The 21,851-nt window shown below is 39.7% G+C and overlaps 2 protein-coding genes across 12 annotated transcripts in view; one reads left to right on the top strand and one right to left on the bottom strand.

The window, feature by feature from the left end:
• LOC110840669 (NADPH:adrenodoxin oxidoreductase, mitochondrial) overlaps nt 1–21,851 on the bottom strand; it is a 38,120-nt gene that overhangs the window by 5,921 nt on the left and 10,348 nt on the right. For 10 of the 11 annotated variants that reach the window (XM_087359962.1, XM_087359964.1, XM_087359960.1 and 7 more), the window contains one exon: nt 19,729–19,886. Coding sequence is in view for 4 of the 11 variants with exons in the window: in XM_087359968.1 (XP_087216094.1) it covers nt 19,840–19,886 (47 nt within the window). In the remaining 7 variants the exon portion in view is untranslated. Of the gene's footprint in view, nt 1–1,151; nt 4,772–19,728; nt 19,887–21,851 lie in introns of those variants that run through there. The other variant, XM_087359969.1, reaches the window with a different exon arrangement.
• Nucleotides 6,458–9,560, top strand: LOC147871842 (uncharacterized). The gene is made up of 2 exons (XM_087359973.1): nt 6,458–6,635; nt 7,771–9,560. Exons 1-2 carry the CDS (start codon nt 6,491–6,493, stop codon nt 8,442–8,444), a joined length of 819 nt encoding a protein of 272 aa, XP_087216099.1. The 5' UTR covers nt 6,458–6,490; the 3' UTR covers nt 8,445–9,560.

Below are 21,851 nucleotides of genomic sequence, written 5' to 3'. Positions count from 1 at the left end.
TGTAATGCACTTGGGGGAGGAAACGATAGTAGCAAAGGGCTGCAAACTTCTGCTGGATACGTTCCAGTTTGTTGGCATCAGTAGTCGTAACAGAATTCCAAACGACCGAGGCGTACTCGAGCTTGGATCTAACTAAGGTTACATATAACATATACAGGCAATCGAGAGAAGAGAACGAAAAGGTTAACGTGCGAACAAGACCCAGCAACTTAATACAATGTGAAAATATGTGGTCAACATGATTGTGAAATCGGAGCTTGGAGTCGAAAAATATTCCCAGGTCTTTAATAGTGTTTGCACGTGTTATGGAGGACTGAAAAAGTTTGTAATCAAAGATCAAAGTAGTGGTTTTCCTGGAGAAGGAAATTACTATAGTTTTACTAATATTGAGTTTCATGAAGTTAGCAGTGAACCAACCTTGTACCGAGTCAATGTCAGTTTGAAGTTCATTGCAGTCGTTGGGAGATTTAATGGCACGAAAAATTTTGATATCATCAGCGAAAAGAAGGCATTTAGAATGATTAATTACTTGGCATATATCATCAATAAACAAATTGGAAAGTAGAGGACCCAAAACAGATCCCTGTGGAACTCCAGAGAGGACTACAAAAGGAGACGAAAGAGTTCCAGAAACGCGAACCTGGGATTGTCTGTTGGTTAAGTAACTACGAAACCAGTGTACATAACCATCAGAGAGTCCAAAAGCACTGAGCTTGTTGAGTAATAGATTGTGAGGGACAAGATCAAATGCACTGCTAAGATCAAAATAAACAGCATCAGCTTGACCCTGGGAGCCAACTATTGGGTTAATAAAATCAAGATAAGTTACGAGATTAGTAACTGTAGATTTAGATTTAGTAAAACCATGCTGACAAGGATTTAATTTAGACTTTATGTAATGTGAGATATGATCATAAATAACAAGTTCAAATAATTTGGAAAAAGTATTAAGTATAGAAATGGGTCGGTAGTTACTAACAGTGGCAGAGGTAATGTAATGTAAGGTAAGGAAAGGTAAGGTAATGTAAGGTAAGGTAATGTAATGTAAGGTAAGGAAAGGTAAGGTAATGTAAGGTAAGGTAATGTAAGGTAAGGTAATATAATGTAAGGAAATGTAATGTAAGGTAAAGTAATGTAATGTAATGTAACTATGTAGGTAAACATTGTTGTTTATTTGTTGACAAACAGATGACGTTTCCAAGGTAACATAACAATGAAGTTACACTTTTTCGTTTCCCTCTTTCGTAACACTATTTCGTAACATTTCTTCGTAACACTATTTCGTAACACTTTTTCGTAACATTTTTGCCGAATGACACTGACCCTAAAATATAGACGTATTTACATCAATAAATGTTTTTAAAGATTCGCCTTCGCCGGCTGTCACTGAGCTGATCCACTATTTTAATGCAGTCTTTCCAGTGTTTTTTCTATTGTTGAGAGACGCACAACTGTTTCATTGTTACGTCACTACCACATCTGTCGCTGTTCATTACTTGCAAACAACATGAACAAGAATATGCTTAAATAACTGCAACAGGCGCCATTGTGCATTATTTTCGTATGAAAAAGTTGTCAGTGGAACCAAGGTTCCGGATAATTTGACGTAAATACGTCTATACGGAAAGGAAGTTTATATATTGGCTTTATTCTAAATATTTCCTTTATACCCGCTTTACAATTGAGTAAAGTTTGATTAAGACATTGCTTATTTAACTTGAATTAGTTACGCTTAAGATGGGTTCGTGGTAGATGAATGTAATGTAAAGTAATGTAATGTAATGTAAGATAATGTAAGGTAAAGTAAGGTAAGGTAATGTAAAGTAATGTAATGTAATGTAATGTAATGTAAGGTAAGGTAAGGTAAGGTAAGGTAATGTAATGTAATGTAAGGTAAGGTAATTATGTAGGTGAAAACAGTTGTTTATTTGTTGATAAATAAAAGACGTTTCCTAGGTAACATAACAATAAAGTTACACTTATTCGTTTGCCAGGTAACATAACAATAAAGTTTGACGTTTCCTAGGTAACATAACAATGAAGTTACACTTTTTCGTTTCCCTTTTTCGTTACATTTTTGCCGAATGACACTGACCGTAAAATATAGACGTATTTACGTCAAAATGCAGAGTGTAAATAGTGTATTCGCATTCAGAAACGTGCACTGAAACAATCCGCAGTCTACACGTGTTTGCTAAATCTAAAATAACTGAACGGCAATAAAAGCTATATAGCCACGGTGGTCTAGCGGTTAGAACGCTGGCCTTGTAATCCTGGGGTCTCGGGTTCGATTCCCGGCGGTGCCCGAATTTATAACTTGTGTTGGGCAAGGCCGTGGTCTAGGCAGCACGTAGTTTTCCTCCAGGGGCTTCCCCGGTTTCTCCGTGGCATCCCAACAATTACTCCATTCACACACAGAATAAGGCAATGGGAAACCACTTCTGGATCATCTGCCAAGAATGTATATGAACAGGTCCCAGTCCGAGAAAAGGATGGAAGGATCCTGTTCATATGGACCTGTCGTCAGACAGAACACTAAATAATAATAATATATTAATTGTGCTAACAGGATGTGCCATTTATTATGTCTAATTAAGTACTTTAGGGCTTCATGTAAAGTAGAGCGGTTATAAATGCGTTCAGAATTAGTCTAAATTTAGAAATGTAGAATTTTATCGAAAGTCCTGATAACGCAAAAAGGGACATCCAAGCCTCTAATGCATTTCCTGTTATTTTGATTCCAGTATGTAGACTACGTAGCATCGGAGTAATGAATTGGAAGGACGTGGAAGTGGTCGTGGCCTAATTTAAGGTCACATTACTCTAAACTTTTCGGAAGGTCATATGATACTCTTTTCTTGGGTTATTAATCGACGCTCTGTTCCCTACATAGAATGACAAGACGAATATTAATCATGAATAAAAAGGAAATTGAAAATGTTAGTATTTATTGACAATCTTTATTCTGACCAGTCACATGGCAGAAAAGCACAGTAAAATTTCACAGAAAAAACTATATTATAAACATTCCTTACTTTATGATGGTTTGGGTCATTTTTGTTGATGCCTTGAGGTCTTGTATGAGGCTGCCAACATTTTGGAGGAAAATATCGCCCCTGAAGATGGAGGTCATATATCCCCCGGAAAGACTGGGAATCACTAACAATACCATACAGCATCACAAACCACTAGTCTGCAATCAACATTTCCCTTCCGTCTCAACCTCAAATGTACAACACACTAATCTTTTATTGGCATAGCACATGTGTATTAATTCTTTAAAAGTTCTTCCTCCACGTCCCTCAGTGGTAACTGAAAACGGATTTCTATCTTGAGGTTATCTGAAACTTTATAAATGAAAGAAAGAAAGCCGAGCGTGTCAACGCCGGCGCGAGTATTTCGAGTGAGCCGCCGCCTGAACCGATGGATATTGACTTGGAATGTGATAACTTTGAAACATTAAACGATGAAACGAGAAGAAATGACAATACTATAGTCGCAGTTCGTTCTGAAGAATTTGTAAAGAGATGGCAGTGGGCCGATGTCCATTACGAAACGTCTTAGATAGGCGATAACAGATTTATTCACAGTCAAAGACGAGAGATAAGTTATGACGTGTCGGCATATAAGCCAGACGAGGCAGGGGATGACATAAAAATCCCTTTAAAAGTGTTGGCTCAAGGGTGATGGCTGCCACTGGCATTTTCAAGCGAACACTTGCAAGAATTATCAAAGGAAGTTGACAAACGCACGTCAACTTCATTTTCAGCACAGGCGAAATCACGTCCACAAAAGAAAAAGGTCGGTATCGTAGATACATTCGATGAGAAAATCATCAAACCAAATTTTAGTTGGCTGCAACAAGAAAACTTTTGCGAAAGAAATATTTGTGCTTGTTTTCTTTCGCACTCTTGTTTTGCCACATAAACCTGGCCGAACAGACTTAACAGTAAAAACAATACAATTAATTAACACGTGTTTGTGTAGTTACTGAAAGAGCGCGCATTAAGCACTCACATTGAAACTCAACAGTGAATCAAAAAAGTTGCTTGAAGCATATGACGTACGTCAATAACGAACGAAAATTCAAACATGGCCGGGAGAAGAATCATTACTCTTTGGTATGGTGCACTGTCCATTTTAAACGGCGTACAGATACGTGTAATAAAACGGCTCAACCCCACACTGTTCTTGTACCGGTAGCAGACAGAACAAATACTACGCATCTCTACAAACCTTTGCTTTGGTCTGTTCACCCAAGAAGATGTGACCGATGGGTGGGGATGGACTCTTATTCTCCACTCTATATATTTAACGGCGTCTTATTTATTTATTCCTTTCAGTCTTGTATTTTTACGTTACATTTCTACTTCCAGGACGCCTAAGCCATCGCAACGTCGAAGGCGCCCCTGCTTCTAACTATGTTTTAAGTAGCGAGTACATTTTCCCAACATTCACTGATTTGCGTTGTTCATAGTTAAATGAAACTAGGATAAATTGAACAAAAACATCTTATGTAACATCTTTGTTAAAAAACTTAAAACGTGATTCTGAATGTACAATTTTTCATGAGAAATGGACAGAGTATGTTTGCTAGTACGTGTAGACTACCTGTGACTGAGACTCTTGAATTACGAATCAATACAAATCAAAATTCCTGTCAAGAATTGGCGATGTGGACTTGGGTTTTGGGATTTCTGGTATGTTCTGCCAGCACTAGCGTATTAAGCAGTGACCCTGCATCAGTGCGAGAAATGGCTGTTGTACACCCCTGAAACAGAAAGGAATTCGGAAGTAGCAGAGAGAGTCGCGATTTTCAGGAAGTCGAGCTAAAAACCATCTGTTCACCTCGCTTATAAAAGCCATGCAGTTGATATGTTTGGACACAGTTTCAATGCTTAAAAAGACACATCATCAAAATACTGTGACGTATATGTGGTTTGGTACGCATTTTATTTCTCAACCCTGATTTATTAACGTTAAATCAAATCAGTTCCAGAGGTCTACACTTACCCGGTGTCCTACGTGAGCGATTAAATGCGAGCGGTGCGAGTTGCGTGGGTGAAGCGGAAATATCAAACTGGCTGTTTGTATGGCGCTGTCCTAGGTTACAGCGAATCAGTCAGGAGAGGAAAGCGACCGAAGTCCGAGATCAAATATTTTGATATTTTCGCGCGAGTCGCTGCGCTGGCCAGTAAGGCGCGTGCGCAAGAAAGCTGTTACCTTGCAGTACACGGAAGGTGCATGCGCAGGAAGGCACGTAGAACACAACAAGCGATTCCCTTATGTCATATGACACCCCATGCTGCTTATGCAGCTCGCATAGCTCGCTTTTTGTCGCTTACGTAGGACATTGCCTTACAGGCAACTCTCTACTACTACAACAGTATCTGGGGGTCTGTCTCTGTTCTTGACACACACACACACACACTCACTCTCTTCGCACACGCACACGTCGGCCCCCACTGGACACACGCTGTCTCCTCAGCCGCCACGGTCCACGAATGCGGTGCGCCTCACACGCAGCCGACCACTTCTTGCTCAGCGCCACACCAGACTGCTCTATGGCTCCACACACTCATTCTTATCAACAACTCGCTCCTCTCGCTTATCAACTGTCGCCACCGCTGTCAACAACTACTTATCCACCCGCATTCGGGCAGGCGACCTTTTTATAATCGCCGGCCCAGCTGTCGAAGCTTCCAAACCAGGAAGTCTGGAAGTACGCTTCCTTGAAATTACGACTACTAGAAGCTTTCAATTCTGGTAATTTCTGGTAGTTTCTACCATCCCTCGGGAGGGGAATACGGCGTCTGGAACATTCGGTAGCGGTTACACCTACAGTCACAGTCCGCTAGCCAGGGAGGGCGGTCAGGCGGCCCTTCCCCTCCAGCGCGAGTATTCGGGATTTATGACGCACGTCACAATACAAATTAAAGCCATACATTTGCATCTTCGCATGCAACACGATTTGCAGCTCAAGTTAGGATTCAGACAGGAAAACCCTGCTCCAGATTCCAAGACTTCGTTCGTAGGAAAGATTAATCATCTTCTGCATTTCTGCGTTTTGAAGTGGGCGCTGATACACAGACCGCTATATTTCAATGCGGTAATACATCTGGACGTGGCCGATTTAAACCTATAGCCAACTCGTAACTGACGGGTTTCATAGTGGGTCTACCTCGCAGTATGTAGCCCGCCTTGTAACAGTCAACGAAGGAACGATTTATGTCGAAGACCTTCAATTTTACCCGGTGTCCTACGTGAGCGATTAAATGCGAGCGGTGCGAGTTACGTGGGTGAAGCGGAAATATCAAACTGGCTGTTTGTGCGGCGCTGTCCTATGTGTAAAGCGGCCGGATTGCGAGATCAAATATTTTGATATTTTCGCGCGAATCGCAGCGCTGGCCGGGAAGGCGCATGCGCAGGAAATCTGACCGTGCAGTACAGGGAAGGCTCTTGCGTTGGAAAGTTGTGTGCGCTGCATCTGATGACAATGACAGAAACGTTAACGGAAGTTATAATTAGTGAAGTGAAAAGCAGACGCATTCTTTGGGACATGAAACACAACAGTTATAACCGGATGCTTGTGGACAGGGAATGGAGCAAGATCGCAGAAAATGTACGAGAAAAAAGTGAGTATTTTTTCCAATTTTTTTTAAAAAACTGATTACATTAGAAATAATAAGTTCATAACATGAATTGGTGAAGCCGAATTATGTTCGCTTCAAAGGGTGGAGCTTGAAATACCTGCAAAATTCGTGCCTTGTAATAAAAACTGATTACATTAGAAATAATAAGTTCATAACATGAATTGGTAAAGCCGAATTATGTTCGCTTCAAAGGGTGGAGCTTGAAAAAACTGCAAAATTCTTGCCTTGTAAGAGCAGCCCTTCGTGACGACACATTGTTCCTCTTTGATGTTGTCATATATGCCCTTGGGTCTGCTCTCACAGCTGAAAATCTTTGCACATCAATTTCAGTGATGCTTTCAAAATCTTTAATAACATTGTGTAGTAATGTTACAGATTTTACAATCTGTACAGCATTCTGTACGTTAGTTTCAATTGCCTTTCCTAATATACGAAATTTTGTGACAATACTTCCGAAAGAACATTCCACTACCATCCTAGTTCGCGACAGTCTGTAATTAAACTCCTCATTTTCTCCCCCTTCTTGCAATTGACATCGTGGGAAAGGTCTCATGAGGTACTCTGTGAGAGGAAAGGCCTCATCGCCAAAGAAAACAAATGGTGCCTTGATTGTTGAACCTGGCAAGCATTTTTATTCTGGTAACTTTATTCTTCCTGATGCAAGTGCTCGACGTAGAGGGCAGTTGTCAAAAACCCCAGCATCACTGTGTTTTCCAAAAGAGCCAACATCCACAGTGATGAACTTGTAATTCGCATCTGTGACTGCAAGTAAGCCGATGGAATAATAATTTTTGTAACAGTAATACATTGAACCGGAATTTGATGGGCGTTTTATTCTTATGTGTTTACCATCAATACACCCAACACGATTGGGAAATTGCCACGTGTTCCAAAAGCCTTCTGCAACTTTTTCTAAATGTGCAACTGTTGGTTGTGGCATGTGCTCTTTCTGTAACGTTTTCCAAATAGCTTTGCATACTTGCACAACTATTACTTCCACGGCACTTTTCGAAATTATGAATAAATAAGCAAGTTGCCTGAATTGTATCCCTGTAGCCAAGTACCTACAATCAAGAAAATTATTTGTAAATTCTTTTCTCTGTCTTTTCATATGCAGAGGAGGTAGTCAAGGCCAAATGGAAAAACTTGCGAGACACTTTCTGCAGAGAGTTCAAAAAGGTACCGAAAAGCCGCTCTGGGGATGGTGCAGAACAGGCCCCGCGTTACCTAGGGACTTGGCCTCACTTCGATGCTATGTTGTTTCTGCGATCTGTCATTACACCAAGACCGACCGAAGGCAATGTTGAGGATCCCGATTTTTCCAACATATTTGCCACAGGTGCTCAATCTCAATCTCAAGAGGAAGCTGATGCCTACGAAAGCGACAGTGAATCTGCCCAGGCCTCAAGTTGCGAAAGAAATGAAACGTTTGATAACCGAAATTCAAGAGGAACGCTGTCAAAGAAGCTTCAGAATTCCTTTACCGATGTTGCTGGGCCAATTGATGCAACTTTCTCTCCTCGATCGAAAAAACGTAAAGGGCAGCCCACCACGACTTCCGCAAAGTTTGAGAAGGAATTGTTAGATATAGAGTCGAAGAAACTGTCGTTGCTACAAGGGAAGTCTGGTAAAGATGATGAGGACATGAACTTTTTCAAATCTCTTATGCCTCACGTCAAGCAACTTCCTTCTATTAATAAGCTGAACTTTCGTAGCCAAGTCCAAAATATATTGGTCCATGAGCTGTCTACGATAGAGAGCAATCAGCATCCTCAAGCTACTCCATGTTAGCGAAGTCCTTCATCTGCCTCGTCGTCACCTTTTATGCTCTCACCAGCAGTTCCCTAGTCCTGCAACTTTGTTTTTCTCTAATTCATTAACCCTTTGCAGTCCACTTCAAATACCACGACGGCTTTCTACTGGTCTATTTAAATGCCACTAAGCTGTGTAAGTTGAATTACTATTATAAACTGGTTTTATTTTATTTTATTTTATAACTTTTCTAAAAAGTAAGAGACTTTGCTAAATATGGTGAAAATATGTTCTGAGTTCTTGGTTGAATACTGACCGTGTAAAATATTTTTCACTGTCTGTAGTGAGATGCATGCAGATATACGATGCATAAGCATTGGATTTCATATTCTCAGAGCTGTGCTTCCATTCCCCTAATTGTTTTCGAAAGGTCAAGACCAAATTCAACACCAGGAAAGTGAAACAGAATGCAAAGTGTAAACGATGAAGTCACTACACACAAAGAATGCTTGATAAGAAGTGGTAGATTGCTTAATGAGTTAAAAATAATTAAAACAGCTCACAGCGGTGAGTATGAAGATTTCTGTCTTCTGGGTTGTTGCGCTGTGTAGTCTGGTCGATGTTTACCAACGTTTCAGAGGTCATACTGCCTCCGTCATCAGGGCGATGAATAAGCCATGCCCTGATGACGGAGGCAGTATGACCTCTGAAACGTTGGTAAACATCTACCAGACTACACAGCGCAAAAACTCAGAAGACAGAAATCTTCACTGGTATTCCTTCGCTATATGATTTATGGCAAAACACTTGGTGCGGAGTCCTGGCTTCTATGGACACGTGTCAGAATAAAACGACAGTCACATAGTATTGCCAGGAATACTTGCATAGCACTAGTGCACAGATAAGGAATAAATAATATGCTCACACTGTTTACCAGCCTCACCTTTACTCCAGATCATGTATAAATTATGTATGGACGTGGCGGACTCAGTCCCACATAGGACCGCAAAGGGTTAAGAATGTGCAGTTCTTTCACTTGTATTTTTTAATAAAAACAGACTTATTGCAAATAAGAGTGTTTCATTTTGTGATGTGGGATTTGAGGTTTTCAAAGCGTTGAGTATGAAGATTTCTGCCTTCTGGGTTGTTATGCCGTACTGTCTGGTAGATGTCCATTAACGTTTCAGAGATCCATCCGGGATCCATCATCAGGGCGATGAATAAGCCATGCCCTGATGATGGATCCCGGATGGATCTCTGAAACGTTAATGGACATCTACCAGACAGTACGGCATAACAACCCAGAAAACAGCAGTCTCCGTTTCATTTCCTTACCTGAGAGTCAACATCAATCTCTCCTCCAATGATATAGGTCGTTGAAAATTTGTCATACGGTAATCGAATTGATCCCTAATAGCATTTGCAATGTAATCAAATGTGCTAGGGAGCATTCTTGCATACTCGTAAAACAGTTTTGGTCCTCTGGAATTGCTTCTGAGTTGCTCAAACAAGTGGTGAAATTCACCATACATTTCCCTTCCCAAGTAAATGGTGTTTGTTGGTGATCTTTTCCTTTCGGCTGCCTTCCTTTTCCTAACTATTAACATTTTCAAGAACGCACTTTCCGCGAGCAAAAGGTCACGTTTACCTGACCAAGCCATCGTGGATACTAATGTCTTGCCGCCCCCCCCCCCCCCGCGTCACTCACGCAGGACACAACAAGCGATTACCTCGCTTCATATGACACCCGAGGCTGCTTATACAGCTCGCACTGCTCGCTTCTTATCGCTTACCTAGGACATTGCCTTAAGGACTTTAACGATAAAAGTTGCAGTCATGGAAACTCACAGACCTAAACGGTATTTCACCTTGTTTCTGTCACCACGCAGGAAACTATAAAATCTAGTAATATCCTGAGCACAAGGGCTTGGCCTATCGGAGAGTGCTTTAGAGCTTGTTAAAGAGAAGACGAACCACGTATTTATGAATTTTATATTCATCGCGAAGTTTTGGTATTGGAAAAAAGAGTGGAAAGTATCATAATTATTTGAAGGGAGACTTTGCTGATACGACAGCCCGTACCTGTACAGATATCAAGATGAAACGTAACTGAGATTCTGTTACAGGTTTGGCAAGGTTTACCTGGCGAAGAAGAAGAAGAAGGGTGGAAGTGACGCCGGGAAACTTTACGCCATAAAGAACATCAGGAGGAGATCACTAGAGAGGAGGGACATCGACCAGGCGTGGATGGAGCGTCACGTATTTGAAAAAACGCTTAAAAAATTATTAATTGCGCAGGGGAGGTGCATTTTCTCTGCTTTGGAGTTTTTATTTTTGCATATAGCATTTCACTTTAAGATCTGAGCTGCCAACCAGGAAATATTATCAGAACTTTTTGTTTTCAGAATAAAGAAGCTGCAGCCGCCGATAAGGCTTAAGAAGGCGCAATAAAAAAAATGATATAAATGCCTGTGTACTTTATTTCTTGAAACACTGAATATAAATCATATATCCCATTCTGTCACTGTACCCTTCTCCCCTACTAAGTTTGTAATTCCTGAAAGGGCATGGAGTCAAAAACATTGCATGCAAGACATAACCAACCATCTCCAGGGATGAACTTGAGAAAATAATCATCAAAAACCCACATGTCAAGTGGGAAGATGTAATTGGCTTGGAGGACGTCAAGATGGACATCGTGGATGGAGTAATATTCCCACAAAAGATTCCCGAGTTCTTTACAGGAGTCCGGAAACCAGGAAGGTGTGGAGGAATAAACGTTGCTTCTGTTTATAATATTTAATTGTATGAACATTTATTATCTTTCTTTAAACTTGATCATCTTTGAACTATTACCTTTGTAAAATGTAATATCTTTCGTCGCTGATCACCCTCTTTGGAAGGGTAATGCCTTTCACCTCTTTAACCAGTCTGAATAAAGAAGGAGGCGGAGCAACAAGGCCGCGTTCTTTGTACCTATACTCCACATAGTTTGGTGCCGAAACTCGGGAGCCTTTCTTCGAGGTAAATACTAAGAGTGTGTACGAAATTAGAAGACGTTACGAACCATCACTACACTTCAAGACGTTCAGACCTCATAGGGGGAAGAGACTAAAGCGATTTAAAACGCACTACGGGCGGACAACTAGCTCGCAACGACCCCATTGTACAAGGTAAGTGGTTTGATTTGTCACAGTATTTGCAGTTTCGACTATTCAGACTTGTATGAACATGAAGATATGCATATTAATTACCAACATAGAGCATATTCTTAATTATGGTGATTATTCCTAGCTGTGGGCGAAATACAAGTCGGTCGGCAATATAGCAAAATGCGAAGAATACATCGACTCTGCCAAACGTGCCATTCAAAGAGGTTCACGCCAGTTAGAGAGGAAACTCACAGCTTCAGCGGCGAATCTGACTTTGACAGACCCAGCACTCGTCACAGCCGCGGCTCCGATATCAATGTCATCTTCCATCAGACTGCCTCCAATTAAACCAGAGCCCTTCTCAGGTGACGTAGAAACTTGGTCGCGGTGCTGGGAACAGTTTCAGTCTTCAATCGATAAAGATTGTTCGCTATCCACCATTAATGAACACATTTACCTCCGTAGTTACTTGGAGGACAAACCAAAACAGTTGGTCGACGGCATCGCTGTCATAGCAGAAACTTACGAAGAGACAAAGAAAATTCTGCAAACTCGATACGGAGACAGAAACAGGATAATTCAAGCTCATCTAGACTTCTTGGAAGACGTAAAACGTATCAAGTTTGCCACTCCGGAAGCGCTAAACACCACTTTTATCGAGTGCAATCGCCGTATACAGGCATTACGCGCACTTGGTGAAGATGTCAACGGCTATGGTAGAGTGTTAGCGTCGAAGATACTGCGTGCTCTCCCAGATGATATCTGTCGGCGCTGGATTATTCATGTGAAAAGACAGAGCCTTTCGGAAGGCGACATATTACTATTACCTTTGTAAAATGTAATATCTTTCGTCGCCGATCGCCCCCTTTGGAAGGGTAATTAATGCCTTTCACCTCTTTAACCAGTCTGAAAAAAGAGGGAGATGGAGCAACAAGGCCGCGTATCTTTGTACCTATACTCCACAAGTTTTCTGGGGCTGATATTGGGAATGCCATACAATGTGCATTGATGGACACGATTAGAGACATTACAACTGCCAAGTCCTTTCTCAATAACAGTGAGAATTCCAAGGTGTCCCTCTTTAGACCTTGCCCAGAGGATACCCCTGGTGCTTCAAAAATGACCTGGGATAAAGTGAAACGTCATCAGATGGAAGACCCACCAGTCACAATGGTGAGTGTATCTGGTGTTGACAGTTTCAGTGTTGGAGTTCTGGTAAACGACACAGCAGATGTCAGGAGGGGAGGGGGATTGAAACTGAATAATCGCATCAGTTACTGATCTGTGTTGATTTTAATTTAATAAAAACTTAAACACTAAAATATTATCAGAATCTTGTAAAGAAACAAGCTAGCGACACCACCAGAAAATAGAACAAAATCATAATAGAGAATAGCTATTAAATCCCTCAAAAGTGTGTGAAGTTCCAATTCAATGGGACCCCACGTTCACACTTTTCCGGGGATTAACGAAAAATGGTGTAACTGTTGAATCCACTTCAAACTCTGATTTTCTGTTTCATGAAGAGCCTTCTTAATATTGTCCTCCCATCTATGTCTCCCAAATTCTCTTCCCTTCTAATTACCCTACCATCTCCTGTGTATGGTTGGTTTGATCGCCCTAATAATACACAGCAAAGAGTAAAGTTCTTGCACTCTTTCCATAAAAGCAGTGGTATGTTCTGAATGTTGGACAGACTATTCAAAGTCCTATTACTATAGTGCTTCCCTAACATAGCTTTGCTTTGTTAACAGGAACACATGATGTAGGCGCTTGCCACTTCAAAACCAAGAGTGGATGAAGAATACATAGCAAAACTAGAAAAATTTGCATAAGATTTTGGTCAGCGGTGATAACTTCGATACAACTGTTATTTTCTCTTATATAATACTTTAAAATTTTTGGCAATTTGTGAGTTTCAGGCAATGTGGTGACCAAATATAAACAGGTATAACAACTACTACGTCTCTTTCTGACTGATATAAAGCACTGCAAAAATTGATTCTTACATCTCTTGATGAATGCCAATACCACCAATTAAGGTACTTCAATGTGTTTCTATAATTCATAACCTAACTGGTTCATTTTGTAAACAGCTTGCAAGGAGTTACTTAAAACCCATACACAAGGGGAAACACATAAGTGAACAATAGCAATGAAAATTTCCACTAAAAATTAGCCAAATAAAACTATGGAAGTTAGAAATTAATATTATGCTGATTAACTTTTGTTCAGACCCGCCATAACCTTCACAAAGACCTCACATAGTTTGTAGTGCATAATTTTCCACCTATAATCACCAGAAACTAAACAAGGGAATTGATTTAAAACACAGTAAACTGTTAAAAATTCATTACTTATATAACAAACATCAACAGTAGGATTGTCAAGATGGGACGCATAATTTTGGAGTCACAATTCAACCATAAAATGCAATAATAACTTTGTTTTTGAGTATTACCAAAACAAAACAGCCTGCCTGATATAACTGATGTGAGGATATTACCTGGATGGCTCCCTGGTTCACACATTAAGAGCTTTTGAAACTGTCAGATGAATGTAAGCGCATGTTTAGCTTTAACATTATGTGCATTGTATTTTCAAGTCAAAAAGTTCAGTCAGAACCGACATAACGGACAAGATGACAACAGCTTGGCATTGAACATTATAAGAGTAAACATCTAATGACCACAGTGCTGAAGTTGTTAGCATTAAATTGAAGTACTAGTATTCAAAATATAGTGAGAAAGAGTAGGATATAGTACCCAAGATAAGACACGACCGCGGAAGTGTTAACTCATAGAAACAACCCAAAAACTGTAAGTAAAGGGCGACCAAAACCAAACAACGTGAAACCATACAGTAGCTGCCATATTCAATAGGTACAGCAAGATGCCACAAGCAAAGAGCACAGACGTCAGTATTAGGAACCATGACCAAAGACAACTCAAACATGGTTGTAGACCACTGCGATATATATGTAAGAAGGATGTGACCAACGACGATAACTCGATAGAATGCGAGCACTGTCAGAGACTGCAGCGGCCTCACCAGAGGAGAATTTGATAAAGCAAAAAGAAAGAACTGCAAGCTGACATGGTTATGATCGGATTGCAAGCCAAAAATAATAAAGATGACTGAGATAGAAGAAAAAATAACAGAAAAGCAAAAAACATATCTCGCACCCATTGGAAGCAGCACGATAGACATCATATTCTGCAGAGGAAACAACATACGTGTAAGGCAACAGTGGACTACACGTCTAGCCTAGCGCCACTCAGTAAACACGTCCCAGTCATCGCCACCTTCGACAAGCAGACTAATGCAATGCCAGTCCATCAGAAAAGAGCCACAAACGTATCGAGAAAGCTTGACTTGCAAGTCCTAGCAGAAGCAAGAGAGGAAATTGAGTCAATTCAAGTAGCCATACACAGCAGTGTCACAAAAGCAAATCAACAGATACAACAGCTACTCCAATCCGCAATAATCCCTGTCAAGAAAAGACAAGCAAAGCCATGGTTCAATGCGCACTGTTAAAGAAAAAGACGGACTACTCGACAAGCCTTACACCAAGGAAAACTCTCAGAACTCTCCCAAGACTTAGCGACATACTCGATTGCAAGGAAACAGTACAAAATCCTTCTTAAGGATAAAAGGAACACTTATATGGTGCAGATATTGGAAATCTGGTACAAGAGGCTCTAATGCAAACCATTAGAGACATCACCACTGCCACTCGCTTTGAGCGTTTACATACAGATGACGGTCAGCCCCGATTCAAACCTCGAAGATCACGTGGCCCAGGAGTAGAGAAAATGAATTGGGATGAAGTGATAGACAATCCAGGGCGCGATGTTTCATTTACCAATTAATCAAATTATGCAGACAGCTCGCGAATGGGTCAAAGACCACTCTCCATGGAGATTCCACACGTAAGCACTTTAACGATAAAAGTTGCAGTCATGGAAACTCACAGACCTAAACGGTATTTCACCTTGTTTCTGTCACCATGCAGGAAACAATAAAATCTAGTAATATCCTATGCACAAGGGCTTGACCTATCGGAGAGTGCTTTAGAGCTCGTTAAAGAGAAGACGAACCACGTATTTATGAATTTTATATTCATCGCGAAGTTTGGTATTGGAAAAAAGATGGTATGGAGTATCATAATTATTTGAAAGGAGACTTTGCTGATACGACAGCCCGTACCTGTACAGATATTAAGATGAAACACAACTGAGATTCAGTTACAAGATTTGGCAAGGTTTACCTGGCGAGGAAGAAGGGCGGAAGTGACGCCGGGAAACTTTACGCCAGAAAGATCATGAAGAGGACATCACTGAAGAGGAGTGACATCGACCACACGTGGACGGAGCGTCGCGTATTTGAAAAAACGCTCGACACTCCTTCCTTCGTGCAGGAACAGGGAAGACCTTTTTGGCGGAGGCTATTGCAACAGAGGCAAATGCCACATTATTCCCACTATCATCAGACCTTGCAACGAACTCAGCTGCAGAGTCAGTGCTACGAGCCAGAAGCCTGTTTCATGCAGCAAGAGAGTACAAACATAGCGTAATATTCATTGATGAAGCAGATTCGGTGTTTTCCGCAAGGTCTGACAATGAATCTGAGTCATCGAGAAATATAAAAACTGAATTTCTGGTTCAGATGGATGGTACAGTATTTTAAAACAATTCCTTTATACACAAATTGTGCACATTCAATGCCCACGCCCAGTAACCTCTCGTAGCCTGTGTCTGTGGCCTATTTTCTCTTCCTAATGTTAACGACATTCTATTTTCGCGTTCTGGTTTACATTGTATCGAAATACCACAAGGTGCATTTTTCTCTGCTTTGGAGTTTTTATTTTTGCATATAGCATTTCACTTTAAGATATGAGCTGCCAACCAGGAAATATTATCAGAACTTTTTGTTTTCAGAGCAACGAGCTGCAGACGCCAAAAAGGAAGGAAACAAAGGACGTGGAAAAATTCAGAATCCCTAACATGGCATACATAGTGTTGGAATGTTAGTGTACTTAATCCACTTGTTCAGTCTAACAGACATCATTTATGAAGTAACCAATAACCTATAATAATCTTATTTGAAGCTATTGATCTATGGCAAATCTGAACGAAAACAAGGAACATCACAGATACAAGCCAAGACATACGAAAAGTCAAGGTAGGAGAAGAGCATACCTTACGTTCACCTGTTAATTTGAAACAGAAGAAGCATCCATTCCCTTCTTGACTATTCTATGAAACTCAAAAACAATTATTTAGGCTGCATACAAACTTATGAAGGTGAGAAACATATGCCCTCAAAAATATCAACATTTAAACAAACAACCAGATTCAGAAACCAAGTCTTCAAACCCGCCTTAGTACAACAACATACAAGATTAAACATTTACAGGACTGTAACAAGACCGGTACTATTGTATGGAAGTGAAGTCTGGACACTTAGAAAAACGGATGAGAAAAGATTGCAAGCAGCAGAGATGAAATTTATGAGGAAAACTGCTGGCTTTACACTTTTTGACCACAAAAGAAATGAAGAAAGACTAGAAAAACTGAAAGCCAAACCAGTCTCTAATTTATTCAGAATTATCATGCCAATTGGAAAGATCACACTGAAAGAATGGACTTTAATAGAATCCCAGACCAACTTTTGAACTACAGACCGAATAGAAAGAGAAGCCTGGGAAGACCGTTAAAAAAGATGGAATGAAACCGTAACAGGCTACTTGGAATAATACCTGATATATATATGATGATGATAATCACCGATTTAAAAGGGTCTCTGATTGCTGTTTGCTGCGAAGAGCGCCATCAGTATAGCAGACTTTTAAACAGTTAGTTCACTTGTACTTTGTATTCACCTATTTGGGCAGTTGAAACACAAAGGACATTCAAAACCTTTCTTTATCCGTGGGTAACTTGGCATATCACACTTTAGCTTGTATGCATAAAATTTTTATATTATCCTTTTATCCTTTCCTATCCATTCAGTTTTTGTTAATATAAATACATTTTGTGAAAACAAAGATAGTTTTTGGATTAAGATTTTTAAATCTCTCAGTAATGTAAATTAGCTGTGAATCCCCCCTATTTTTAAGAAATGGGACAGTAGACACCAAGATCATGTTTTTCCATAGCCTCACCACTGCCTTAAAGTGGCCCTGTATGGAAGGCGTGATAATTGTTCATAATGGTTCCATCTTTCGCATTTTGTAATTGTAGTCTGAGCATGCAATAAAATATGTTTGTTCCTTGATGTGAATGAATCTGATGACCTTACTTGTTGTATGTGTAATTACTCCCAACTTTTTTCTTTTTTATCGTTTGAGTTTTACTTCATATATATATATTTTTTTTTACTTTTAGGCATAACTTTGTAGGAACTGAGGTTTTCACAGCAGTGTATCTGAAGATGGCCGTCTTCTGGGTTGTTGCAACGTGTAGCCCTGTAGAGGTTAATCGACATTTTGGGTGTGTTTGCCGCCTCCATCATCAAGGCGATCGCCCTGATGGAGGAAGGCAGGGAACTCCGAAACATCGCTTACCTTCTACCAGACTACACAGTGCAACAACCAAGAAGATAGCCATCTTTGGGCACATTTTGTGAAGAAATGTTTAGTTGAATTATACAGAGTGAATGTCAAGTGTCTTCGAATACCTTATGTTATACAGTCCCACACACTTGTTAATCAGTGTTTGTTTATTACGCGTTCTTTGCGCAGAGTGCATAGCCAGAATGAATTATCAGTTGGTTATATCTGTCCGTCAGTCCAATCAATTCAACTCCAGAACCACTGGATGTATCTGGATGAAAGTTGATGTGGCATTCTACACGACATAAGAAACGTACTTTGAATATCCTACGGGCGGTGATGATAAAATGACAGGCAAGGAATGTTGTTAGGCAGACACTCAGATACTGCAATCTAGTGGCCTAAATGAGAACTATCGAACAGTTGGGATTCAATACCTCTTTCTAAATGTAGGCTGAAAAGAATACATAAGGATATTTTGTGTATTCCTGTACGGAATACAATTTCTGAGCTCTTTTAACTATAGCAAGACTTCACCGCTTCCTTTATTTCTTTTTCTTTCCTTCATCATTTTGTCATTCCATGATATCATTTTAAAAGTTGGCTGTACTGCATTACAATGTTTCTATAAATGCCATACACATAAAACCAGCAAGTGGCATATGGTTCGATTGTTCTATATTTCCATATCAGGCATCTGAAAGGAGAGCGGCATAAAAAGTTCAATATATTTTGCTCGACTGCATAACAAAAAATTCGAAGGCCTGAACATTCACCGTAACAATTATACTGCACTTAATTCTAACATAAATGTAACACTGTACAAATATTTTAAAAACTGTTAAATATAAAGCCTTAAACCTGGACAGACCGTAGTTCCTTTTTATATTTTTCACTACATAACTTTCGTATATGTAGAGAAGTCTCCCAATTAAAATGTTTGTTGCAATTTGCACACCATTCTTAAAAGATACTGAACCTACATGAAAAATTTCATCACTGAACTCTGCAGAAAAACTGAATTACTTAAATATTTCTGAGGCCCTATTTCGCTGATGTGGTTCTCAAATAAGCAACCAAGACCCAGATAAGAATGGGTTGGCCAGTTGGTTAACCATGGATTATTCCATTGCTGAGCATGAATAGCGCTTGGTTTGGTACCACAAAACTGATCTCCATATCTGAACCCATAACATAGCAGACCAACCGATCAATAGGTTGTTTCAAAACTCCCTTTTAAATGAACACTCCAAACATTCCAGTTTGTTTCTGTTCATTAAATGTTAAAATAAAAAATATATCAATAAGGAAAAATTACGCAGACACAAAAACCACATAATTTCAATTTGACACAAGGCAAACTATTCACATCAGAAGAATCTCTTAACGGAACCAATTCTCAAATTCAGTACACATTACGCAGTTTTTAAATGCTTTAAAATCTGCCTCAGCCTGAATTTTGATGTAACTAGAGCCCTCTTCAGTGTCCTGAGCATTAGCAGCAATAATCCGAGGTAGACTGTCACACGTTCTGCAGATTTCTCCATCTGTAAATCACACTGTTGGCTACGCAGCCATGGTTCTGTGGTACGATAAAATGTTCTTGCTTCCCTACCTTTCAGAGGGACTGGTGTCTGTTCCTTGTTCATACAGCTACCAGCAGATGGCGACGCTGTACCTGGAGCTGCTACAAGTCGCACCACCACGCGCAGGACACAAGTAGATATCAGCTGTTTTCATACCTTTGGTCACACTCCGATGACCACTGTTCCCCTGGAACCAACATTTTACTCAGTAGTTGTACAAGTATTAGACGTAATAATTTCTAGCAAACAAAAAACTACAAAATTTTCAACTGAATGTAAACAATTTAATTAATATAAAAATAATGAACATCTCATGGCAAATTCCCATATGGAAATCAGGTCTTTATAAAATGGTCTCCCCCCAAAATCACACAATAATGCTAAATTGTCTAAAAGCAACAACAGTAAGAAGAAGAATTCAATTCGTTCACTGATGTCCTTCACAACAGCTGAGAAGCCAAATGAATGCAACATAAAGTATATCAACATTCCTATAGATGATGTTCAAAGCAGAAACACATTTGGCTGCGGGAGTGACCTTCAAATTACGAAGCGCAGTACAAGCAGAGAAGTCTGATTGATCTATATTTTGGAAATGCTTGCTACTTTTCAGTTCAAAATAATTTGTCTTCATGTCTGATTTCTAGGAACCTGAAGATTAAAGTATACAAAATAATAATTTTGCCTTGTTTTGTATGGGTGCAAAACATGGTCTCTCACTCTGAGGAAGGAACATAGATTGCAGGTGTATCAGAAAGGGAGTTAAGGAGGATATTCGAGCCTAGGAGAGAAGATGATGGGGTATGGAGAAAACTGCCCAGGATAGGGTTCAGTGGTGGGTTATGGTTAATTCACTGATGAACCTTTGAGAACTCTGAGCTATCTACTTAGTTATGGATTCTTCTGGGAATTGCAAGGTGGAAGCAACACCATTCAATACGCAAAAACAAACTTATGCAAAGACATTAGATTGCTGATGTTTTTCATGTGCTCTTCAAAAGTGAATTGTGTCTTGTCATAAGGAGAAAAGCTTCCAGCATAATGTAAGTACAACTTAATCTCTAACTTCTCCTTGAGGATCTCAAATATAAGCTTACTAAGATGTTAAATATCAGCTTACTAAGATGTTACATTAAAGTCACGATTGAGTCCTAGTATTGACAAAAACCTGTGTTGCATTAGTCAATTATAGAATGAAGCTATACCTCAATTTCCCCACGTCTTCATAGCATGGTGCTTAGTTAAGCATCACAGATAAATTTGCAGTCTTTATAAGTTTGAAAAAAACTGATGCTTGTCTCAACTTAAAATTATTATACAGAATGATTTACATTACCTGCAGTAACATATTCATAATTTTCTATAACATTTATCATTTGAAAGAGAATTGTTGTATAACCTACAAGTCTCTCCTCACATTTCAATAATTTATTCAAATCTTATATTAAACATTTTGAAGTGTGTTGCTTGAATTCACATCTCAAGACCAAATACAGATTATGATGGAACAGAGATAATTCTGTGCACATAATCCTCCTGTAACTTTCAAACACGAAACGGGATTGTGTAGGCCTACATATATCAGCATCCTTCACCTCAACATAAGCCTATCACAAAATAAACAGAAAAATTGTGAATCTCGATTCAAACTCACCTTAATCTTTCCTTCCATAAAAAGTAAGTACACACCAATGTAACTAAATTCCATCATGTCGACACCAGTGCAGAACTGTATTATTCGTCTCCATGTCTTCACTGTATCTTCTATTCAAGAATATTGTGTGCATCTTTATATTTTAATCCGTGACTCAACGTTTAACAGCAGAAATAACCCTTCATAATAACACGTTTCATATTGTTTAACATAATGCACACTGCAACACTCTGGAATCTTCTACTCCACAAGACAAGGAGAATTAATTTTATGCAGCACGTGATTGCACACACACAATTCATATTTACCCAATTCTCAACCGACATTGTTAAGCGTTCATAAAATAGAAGCCAAGACAATAATTACACACAGCCACAGTAATCTGTATAACAGCTGCCACAATCTATTACCCTGAAAATCATCGACACCAAACAAAATCCATATTTTATTATGACATAACTATTCTCCAACGCCACGCTACCAAAGTCACAGTATTTA

This window comes from Zootermopsis nevadensis, unplaced genomic scaffold (assembly GCF_977971745.1).
Source record: "Zootermopsis nevadensis isolate Lab colony 2312 unplaced genomic scaffold, Znev_1.0 Znev_ptg000037l, whole genome shotgun sequence".
NCBI classification, from domain to species: Eukaryota; Metazoa; Arthropoda; class Insecta; order Blattodea; family Termopsidae; genus Zootermopsis; species Zootermopsis nevadensis.
Note: the sequence above shows the minus strand (reverse complement) of the source record. Positions and strands in the feature narration are given on the sequence as shown.

Excerpts from the sequence above, each read along its gene's own strand:
- LOC147871842 (XM_087359973.1), top strand. The coding sequence starts at position 6,491 with ATGACAATGACAGAAACGTTAACGGAAGTTATAATTAGTGAAGTGAAA. Across the intron at positions 6,636-7,770 it reads AGAAAATGTACGAGAAAAAA|AGGAGGTAGTCAAGGCCAAA; the intron begins GTGAGTATTTTT and ends TTTCATATGCAG.